The 9,178-nt window shown below is 43.0% G+C and overlaps 1 protein-coding gene across 1 annotated transcript; it reads left to right on the top strand.

The window, feature by feature from the left end:
* Positions 1 to 394: 394 nt before the first annotated feature.
* Positions 395 to 9,068, top strand: LOC307072592 (caspase-8-like). The gene is made up of 8 exons (XM_079731949.1): positions 395 to 545; positions 953 to 1,235; positions 1,330 to 1,435; positions 1,677 to 1,812; positions 1,921 to 1,994; positions 2,528 to 2,657; positions 4,757 to 5,411; positions 6,840 to 9,068. The coding sequence occupies exons 2-8, from the start codon at positions 955 to 957 to the stop codon at positions 7,033 to 7,035; spliced, it is 1,578 nt and encodes a 525-aa protein (XP_079588075.1). The 5' UTR covers positions 395 to 545; positions 953 to 954; the 3' UTR covers positions 7,036 to 9,068.
* Positions 9,069 to 9,178: the final 110 nt, after the last annotated feature.

The following is a 9,178-nucleotide window of genomic DNA, read 5'->3' as shown; positions in this document are numbered from 1 at the left end:
AACGAACCAGGTGCCATGGGCTTCCTGGTTCCTTCCAGGTAAACAAATCGCAATCAAACTTCTCCAGATTTAAGAGATAATCCCACGCGTGGCTCAGCGTCATAACTCATGTGGGAATGGGGGCCAAAGTTCACAGCAGGACCCCAAAAACAACGTGTTTATGAAAGACCTAAGAGGTAGTGGGCCCACATACGTATGGCATCGTATCACTGTGCTGTATCCCAATGCTTTATTTCTCTCTGAAAGTAATAAAGGATTGACTCTATAATGACTTACAATGATTAAACAACCTCCTTATTGCCACATCTTACCAGTGAGGGAAACGCCTCCATAAGGTACGACACGCCTGCCAGTTAAGGAAATATGGTTTCGGTTTCTAATAAATGTTAGGTGAACAGCAGAAGCTGGCAGACAGTATCACAGCCTACACAGACCGGACGTGTGTCTTAATTCAGATTGCTTTCGAAACCATGTTTGTGGAGTATAATAGAAGAGCGTGAACTAAAGCGGACAGAACCTTTCGCTGTCAAACACAATCTCACCAGGTAATATGACAATTAATAATTAATTGCATTTATTTCACGCTTTCCAAGAAGATCTAAAGCGCACAACGTAGTGTGTGTGTGTATGTGTGTCTGTGTGTGTGTGTGAGAGTGAGTGAGTGTCTGTGTGTCAGTGTATGTGTGTGTGTGTGTGTGTGTGTGTGTGTGTGGCAAAGAATGTTTCTTTGTATTGAGCAATACTGTATACTTCCTGCAAATGGCGTGAAGAGCAGCTACTAAGAAGTTACGCAATAATTGCAGACCTGTCATAGCTGTGCATGCAACAACTAAGATTCAAGTTGAATGCCTGGCACTCTCTCGCAGTGGCCAAGCCCTGAGACATGCCTGGGCCTATATCTCCTAACCGCAACAATAACTAAACAGCCTTTAATATCTGACTTTTGGAACAGAGATGGAGTTCCAGGAGAAGCTACTAAAGGTGGACCAGGCCCTGAGCAGAGATGACACAAAAGCATTAGCCTTTCTCTGCAAGGATATCCTGAAATGTGATATAAGCTCAACGGAGTCCCCCATTGACCTCTTCCAACGTCTGGAGGAAAAAGACGTCCTCTCTGAGGATCAGCCGTACCTACTCGCCGATCTACTCTGTGTCATCGAACACTTTCAGTTACTGCGTGAGCTTGATCTCAACAGTACGATGTCTACTACAGTAAACTCTATCACCCCTTACAGGTAATGAAATCCCCCCCCCCCCCCCCAATATTCATTATTAATCTAGAAAAGCTGTGGATTTTTCCAATTTTAAATGTCTGCTTTTGTCATATAGGAAGCTGCTTTATGAACTTTCGAAAGGCATCGGCCAAAAAGAATTGAAAAAAATCAAATTTCTTTTGAACAAAGACCTCCAATGTTCAGCACTGGAGCTGAATGTTGTAAGTGCTTTCTCAATACTCAGGGCTGCTGTTTTGTGAATTATGAATAGATTTTAAATTTTTATGAGATCGTGTTTTCAAACTCTTCATCTCAAATGTTATTCTACAAACATTTTAAAGACCTAAGCCAAGGGAAGTTAATTAATGTAACACACTTCCAACAGGCCCTTCAGAGTGCTCTACAGAGGAATAGTCTGTTATAATGCTATACTTTGTAATTTTCAATGCTCTTATCCCTTAGTCTACACTTGAAGTCTTCTTAGAAATGGAGCGCAAGGACCTCCTGAGCAGCTCTCACCTCGACCTGCTGGAGCAGATCCTGGAAGATGTCTGTCCGGTGTTGCGGAAACACATCCAACAGTTTAAGGACTCACAAGGTAAACATTGAACGTTTTTAATAATGTCATGGTCTTCATTCACACATTTTACATAATTACCATTATAATATACCAACTAAATAAAATATAAACCTATACTGTATTTAGGAAAAATAGCCCAAGAGACGGGACTTGTCGACTCCCGACCAAGGTCCTCATCGGATGCCCCTCGCCCTGGAAAGGTACAGCAGCAGATGATGATCCCAACGTATAAATAAACCATGTCCTTATTTTGCATGATCATCACATGATCTTTGATTGAGTTTTGGGGGAGCGTCCTTTCATCTTTTGATTCAGATTCCAACATCACTGCCAGAAAGACCACTCTCAGTAGTGATACAAGCTTACCAGAACTCTGGTTCTGATTGATCAAAGAAAGCTCTAGGCGTGACCTCCTGATGTTAACGTTACCACTCGTTGTTTCAAGAGACGACATTACTGTTGTCCAGCGGCGGCCTTAATTTTACATCATAAAGTATGACTCAGTCCCTGATTAGCCCATTTACGTTATCAACTACGACACAGTTCATTATTTATACCCGTTTACCGTTTACCTCATCAACTCATTTGTAATTCCTTGAAAAACGGTTTGGGAGGCCAATGGAGTCTGTTCCACAACTTCCTTAAGTACCTTGAATGGTTACACAACATTACCGTCCGATTTTGACCTCTGGTGTTATATGGAGCCTCATCTTTCACACCTTTGTGTTTCCAGGATCAGACGGATCCCACGCGATACCCCATGAAGGCTCAACAGAGAGGCTTCTGCTGGATTGTCAACAACTTTGACTTCAGCCGTTCCCGTCAAAACCAAAGCAATCGGATAGGGACACACATTGATGAAGGTAGGCCCATGCTATATAATAATACCATACTTATATATTGTGCTCTGCTCCTTTATACATACTAGAGTTTTCGTACGCGCGTTGCGCACGCTCAACCTCTAGTTGTAATTAAACCCATTGCAATAATGTGGAAACCCCAGTCGATAATGTAACAAATTTCTGAGCGCATAATATAATAACATTTGCCTTTAATTTTACAACGTATAACATTCGTTCACCACAAATGATTCTTAAAACAGTGCCAATATTTAAATTGTTTTTAACCATTCAGCGAACAAAAGGCAACAGGCTGATTATCATTTAGGGGGCCGCTCAATGACATGCAGAAGCGCCATCAACACGCCCAATGAAGTGGTGTGAGAAATACCGACTTTCTACTCCTCATTCACATATAAGGTCATTTACATTTCCTACGGAGAAAATATTACCTCAGGGGTAGTATTATTCAGGAGATTGTTAGGGTACAAATGTCAGGATATGTTGTTCACACACACGGCCCATCAGGAAAATATCAGGACTTACACGTGTGTCTGAAAGCAGCTAGTGTGTGAGCATTTGATTTCATTATAAAATTTGTCAATTTATGGTAACAGGGTTAATAGTTCAATGGAAAGTTTAGTATACTATGCATGCAAATCAAATATTAATTAGCTTTTACTGTTACTCAGGGCTGATAAGTGCATTGAGATTTTAAAATGCAAGACAACTACTATTGGTTAGTTGAAAATAATAATCATCATTGAGATTAAACATCTCTTCCAGTGTCCTGGCCAAGACAGGCAGCAGTGGCCTACAGTCACACATAGCATACACACAATACATAAGAAAAATAAAACAACTAAAACAGTCCGCAGGGGGCGGGGGGGGGGGGGGGTTATTAATATCGCAAGACATTTTGGGAGGCTCAAGGAGGGGAGTAATATTAAGTTTGAGCAACAAAGTGTAAAGACATTTCGGGAGGCTCAAGGAGTAGAGTAATATTACATTTGAGCAACAAAGTGTAGTCTTGTGGTGGACTCAATAGACATAATTCACCATGTGTTATTGACATGTTTTTGTTCTGCGTTATAGGGACACTGTCGCTTTAAGATCACGTGACTTATTTGTTGATATGCCGGTCGGTGCGATGTTTGAATTTAACGTTTTTTATATGCCAAAATGAACGACCCGCCGTTGCTTGTCGAGGTGAGAAATGGTCTCTTCCCTTATTTTAACGCAATTTCTACAATTTTCTTCTAATTTTTTCTATAGAAAGAACGTGTTACATGGGAGAGTTTGTCGACGGCGGAGCCGTTATGTTTAAAAACATAACGTCTTACCTGGGCGAGTGTCGCTGCGGTGTGTGTGCGCGTGCGTGTGTGTTCTTACCTGCGCGTGTGTCGATGGCGGAGCCGTTATGTTTAAAAACGTAAGGTCTTAGCTCGGCGAGTGTATCGCTGCCTTTGTCTTGACGTACGGTGTGTGTGCGTACGTTTGTGTGTGCGCGCTTCCGTGTATGTATCGCCGCCTTCGTCTTGACGTGTGATGTGTGTGCGTATGTGTGTGTGTGCGCGTGTTTCCGTGTATGTTTGTGCGCATGTGCGTGTGTGCGGTGTGTGTATGCGGTGTGTATGTGCGTACTTGCGGTGTATGTGTGCGTTTGCGCGTGCTGTGTGTGTGTGTGAGCTGCAGGCTGCTTGGCACTTGCGCACATGAGTAACTTGAGTAACTGGTGCGACAGGCCTGCTATTATAGTAGTAAGATTGTTTTGAGCAGCACGGGAATGATGAGAAGGGAGCCCAGGTTCAGCAGTTTGCTACTCTCATGCCCCATACACCGACCCCGACCTACAAAACACACTCCAGCTAACCCACCACCTTGAGCACCTCAGTGACGGTTAGCCAACACCAGCGGCACATGGAACACGGCGACCACGACCACTGTCGCCACAATATTATACAGTATTATACAGTACATACACACTACCAGTTCATGTTATACAATATTTTAACAAAATATATAGATTGTCATTTTTGCAAAGATTCAGCCCTGGTACATATTTGTGTGTGTGTGTGTGTGTGTGTGTGTGTGCGCACATGTGCGTTACACTGGTCCTGCAGAGAGCCTGAGGCATGTGTTCACCTGGCTGGGCTTCCAGGTGGAGGTGCTGCAGGACGCCACCAGAGACCGGATGCTCTCCTCCATGCGGGAGCTGGCCAGCAGGGACCACACTGGGATGGACTGCGTCGCTTGCATCATCCTGAGCCACGGCCTGAAGGGCGGCGTGTACGGGGTGGACGGAGGGGTGGTCCAGCTGGAGGAGCTCACAGACCTTCTGAATGGGGTGCGGTGCACCTCCCTGAGAGGGAAGCCCAAGCTGTTCTTCATCCAGGCCTGCCAGGGCAAACGGAGGGAGCAGGCGGTCCCAGTCCAGGTCGACGGACCCGTCGACCCTGAGGTCAACACCCAGGCCGACGAACCCAGCAGCCCTGGGGTCAACACCCAGGCCGACCAAACTGACGGACCCAGCGGCCCCGGGGTCAACATCCAGACCAACGGACCCAGTAGCCCTGGGGACAACACCCAGGCCGACGAACCCAGCAGCCGTGGTGATATCTGCAGCGACGCCGTGGTCGCGAGTGAGTTGCTACCCAGCACGGCAGATTTCCTGACCGCCATGGCTACCAACCCCTACTATGTCTCTGTGAGATTGGAGGAGCAAGGCTCCTGGTTCATCCAGTCCTTGTGCCCGAACCTTGGGCAGTTGGTTCCACGGTGAGTGGAACGACCTAAGACGTTGTGATCTGACATTGTATCAAGCATCAATTTCCGACATAACTTTAAGGCTAATGAATTAATAAATTTAATTTTGCATAGGCTTTGCAATGCTTGCACACTTTACACTAATTATCTTCGTATATATTGTATATATATTGTGTATATATATATTGTGTCAATTTATTTTAGCCATCATTTAATATTCATAAGCAGTTGTTTTTTGCAGAGATGTGGACTCGAGTCACATGACTTGGACTCGAGTCAGACTCGAGTCATGATTTTGATGACTTCAGCCTCGACTTGACAAAATTTACGCATGACTTGCGACTCGAATGCTATTGACTTGAGACTTGACTCGGACTTTGCCTCTTTGACTTGTAATGACTCGACATGTCTTGAGTCATAAACATTTTTTGTTTTAGATATCTAACCTATTTCCCGCCTAGAGGGCTAGACACCCAAGACGCATTCACTTCCGCGAAGATGAAAAAAAAAACAGCGAGCGAAGACAAATTTACACTTCAATAATATAAAAACGAAATTTCGATATCGTTTATACTTTATTCAGAATAACAGTTTTAGTTTCATATCAGCTGCGTTTTCAGTTGGTCCCATTGAAGCCGTATGGCCAGCCTCTGACACTTAAGACATTGTAACTAAATCATTGTTCAACCATTTTCCTTCGTTCAAAAAATATAACAAATGTACACACTCGTATCTTCAATAATATCTAAACTGAATTTCGATATCATTCATGCTTTCTTCCGAATCACAGTTTAAGTTTGATATTGGCTTCGTTTCAGTTGGTCTCATTGATTTACGTTGACGCTGGAGGTGAGGACGTTTAGCTGTGTTGCCAGATTGGGCGTTTTTTACCGACCTATTGGCGTACGTATTGAGGACGTTCAGGCAGTGTTGCCAGATTGGGCGGTTTTCCCACCCTATTGGGCTACTTTTAACAACATAAGATTTCGGCGCATGCGCATAACAAAACACATTTGAAGACAGAAACAATGAACATATTATAACTGTATTGATAAGAAATGACTGTACATTAGAGTGATATGTTGAAATTATGATTAATAGCCTAATAATGACATTATTAGGTAAAAATACATAGTGACTTGTTCAAGACTTGAAAAAGTTTGGGACTTGGACTTGGACTCGACTTGGCTTTGGTGTGACTTGGGCTTGGACTCGACTTGGCTTTCCCTGTCTTGACTTGGGACTCGACTCGGACTGGACTGCTACGACTTGGGACTTGCCAAACAGTGACTTTGTCCCATCTCTGTTTTTTTGCATTTTATATTAGTATCCTTATCCAAATATCAGATATTAGAATCCATTCATGGATTCTATCATACATCATAATGATTAATTGTTCCCTTATAACTGACTGGGACTTATGTGTCCTATGCTTCCCAGTGGCCAAGACTTAGTCAGTATCCTGACGAAGGTGAACAAAGATGTGAGCCAGATGTTCAAACGCATCGGCGGATGTCGACAGATGCCCCAACTTGCCTCCTCTCTGCGGATGCGTGTGGTCTTCCCCATCCCTGAAAGCCCTTTCATCCCCAAAGTCACTTTGGAGGATTTTTTAGGCGAAGAATCAACTGTGTAGATTTCGAACATTAGCAGTTTTCTGGGAATTGCTGGCGAATCGAAAATGAAAAGCTCCATAAGTGTCGCGGGGCAACTGTCAAATGTGACTGTGAACATGCAACCACTTGCTTGTGACCTTAGAGAATGTTCTTTGCATTCCTGTTAATGTTTTACCTGTATGTATGTATTTATATATGTGTGTTTGTAAGTATGGATGCATGTATGGATGGATGGATGGATGGATGAATGTATGTATGTATGTATGTATGCATGTATGTATATATGTTATATGTATGTCAATTATTTAATCCGGAAGTGAAAATACCATTCATATTCTGCATAGATGTTTTTGATTATTAGCCATTATGTCGGAACCATCCAAGATAAACTTTCCACGAGCCAAGAGACTGTGAAAAGATGGTATGCTCCTGTAGAAGCCACAAGTTAGAGAAAAGTTTCAAGAAAAATATGTTTTATTTGCGATGTCATTGAAAAACACTGCACTACCCACAATCCTAAAATGTAACACAACGTCTTTGATTTTTTGGAGCTCGCTGTTGTCATGGAAACGTTTAGCACTGGCGCCAAAGTCAAGCCATCGATTACTGCTAAGGCTGAACTCGATCGTTTACCACAGAGCCGCCATGACTTCCCTTTCTGACAATGATGCGGTTTTCTTTAGAGATCAGGACAAGATTGTCCAAAGGGGTGAAAATCACTACACACAAGTCAGGCCATGTACTGGAGTGTCGTGTTTGTGAGGGCCAGCTTTTGGGTTCAGTATGAAAGAGAAGATGTTAGGGGTGTAACGGTACACAAAAGTCAAGGTTCGGTACGTACCTCGGTTTTTAAGTCACGGTAAGGTACGGTACATAGTTCATAGTTAAGGGGAATTTTTTTTAAAACTGCTTGTTTTTCAACAACGGAGAATGGCCGTAGATCAGCAGCAATGAAAACACTAATAAACTTGGTTATGGCATTTGCATTTCTGAATTCCCAGATAGGGGTTGTTGAAATAGTGTCGTGAGCTGGGTTTGCACAGCTCGTTTTTTTTTCCACAGCAACAGTGATAGTAACACCTGGATGGTGCCTTTTCAAATGCGTGTGCTAGGGATGTGCATCTCTTGCAAAAAATACTATTCGATATTCGCTGAGAAGTATTCGATTAATATTCGAAAATCGCTCAATCACGAACCCCTTACGCACGCACGCACCTCGGATACGCGCACACACAATGACACAGGGAGAGGCTTTTATGATTTGTATGAAATCGATCTGTTTATTTCAACAACTGCGCCATCAACATTCAACATCGAAATTATTTCAACGTGGGGTTAGGCAGATAGACCTGCATGCGCCGAAAACGGATCGCTATTTATTTATTTATTTATTTATTTATTTATTTATTTTACTGAACACAGCCCGTAGTGTTGATCAGCAGAGAAATAGTCCGCCAAAGACGTTGACGTCGCTTAGCAACCGAGGACGCTATTCACCACCGGAAGTTGTGAAGGCCCATGCAAGTCAACGGAGCGGTCAACAGCATTGAGAAGAGCCGTGTAATAAATAGCGATAGTCACATTCATTGTTCGGTATTCTACGTGACTCCAACTATTCGACTATTCGACGGTCGTTGCCCGCTATGTACGCCACATTTACGTACCGCGGTAGACCTCTGTAACCGCTCCGTTTGTGTACCGTTACACCCCTAGAAGACGTACAGGGTTGTGGTGGGTTTTGCAGACATGAGTTGTACTAATCATGTCATTATCACGCTGCAGTTAATATACTAAAAAAACACATTAAAAAAACACATGACATAGCAGTGCTATATAGTTATTATCTGGGTAGGATAAAGGCCAGGAATACCTAGTGTTGAACGAATACATAACTTAGTTTACATGTATTTAAAACGAGTAACGTAATTAACTTATCTAACCATCCAACGTGTCTTAGCAACCACACCCGTTGGGAATCGGTGGCTGATGATTATGACGATGATTAGCTGACGGAAACATTCGTACTATTCCAATTGTACAAGTATTACATTAAATAATTAATTGACACGCTGTTGTAGGGTAAGTGTACCTATTAAGCCTGTGTAACTGTATATTTGCTGGCTCAAAACAGGTGCCCCTCTGCTCCGAGTCCCTTAAAGATAA

Source organism: Pollachius pollachius (assembly GCF_949987615.1).
Source record: "Pollachius pollachius genome assembly, chromosome: 3".
NCBI lineage: Eukaryota > Metazoa > Chordata > Actinopteri > Gadiformes > Gadidae > Pollachius > Pollachius pollachius.
This window is presented reverse-complemented; position numbering and strand designations above follow the sequence as displayed.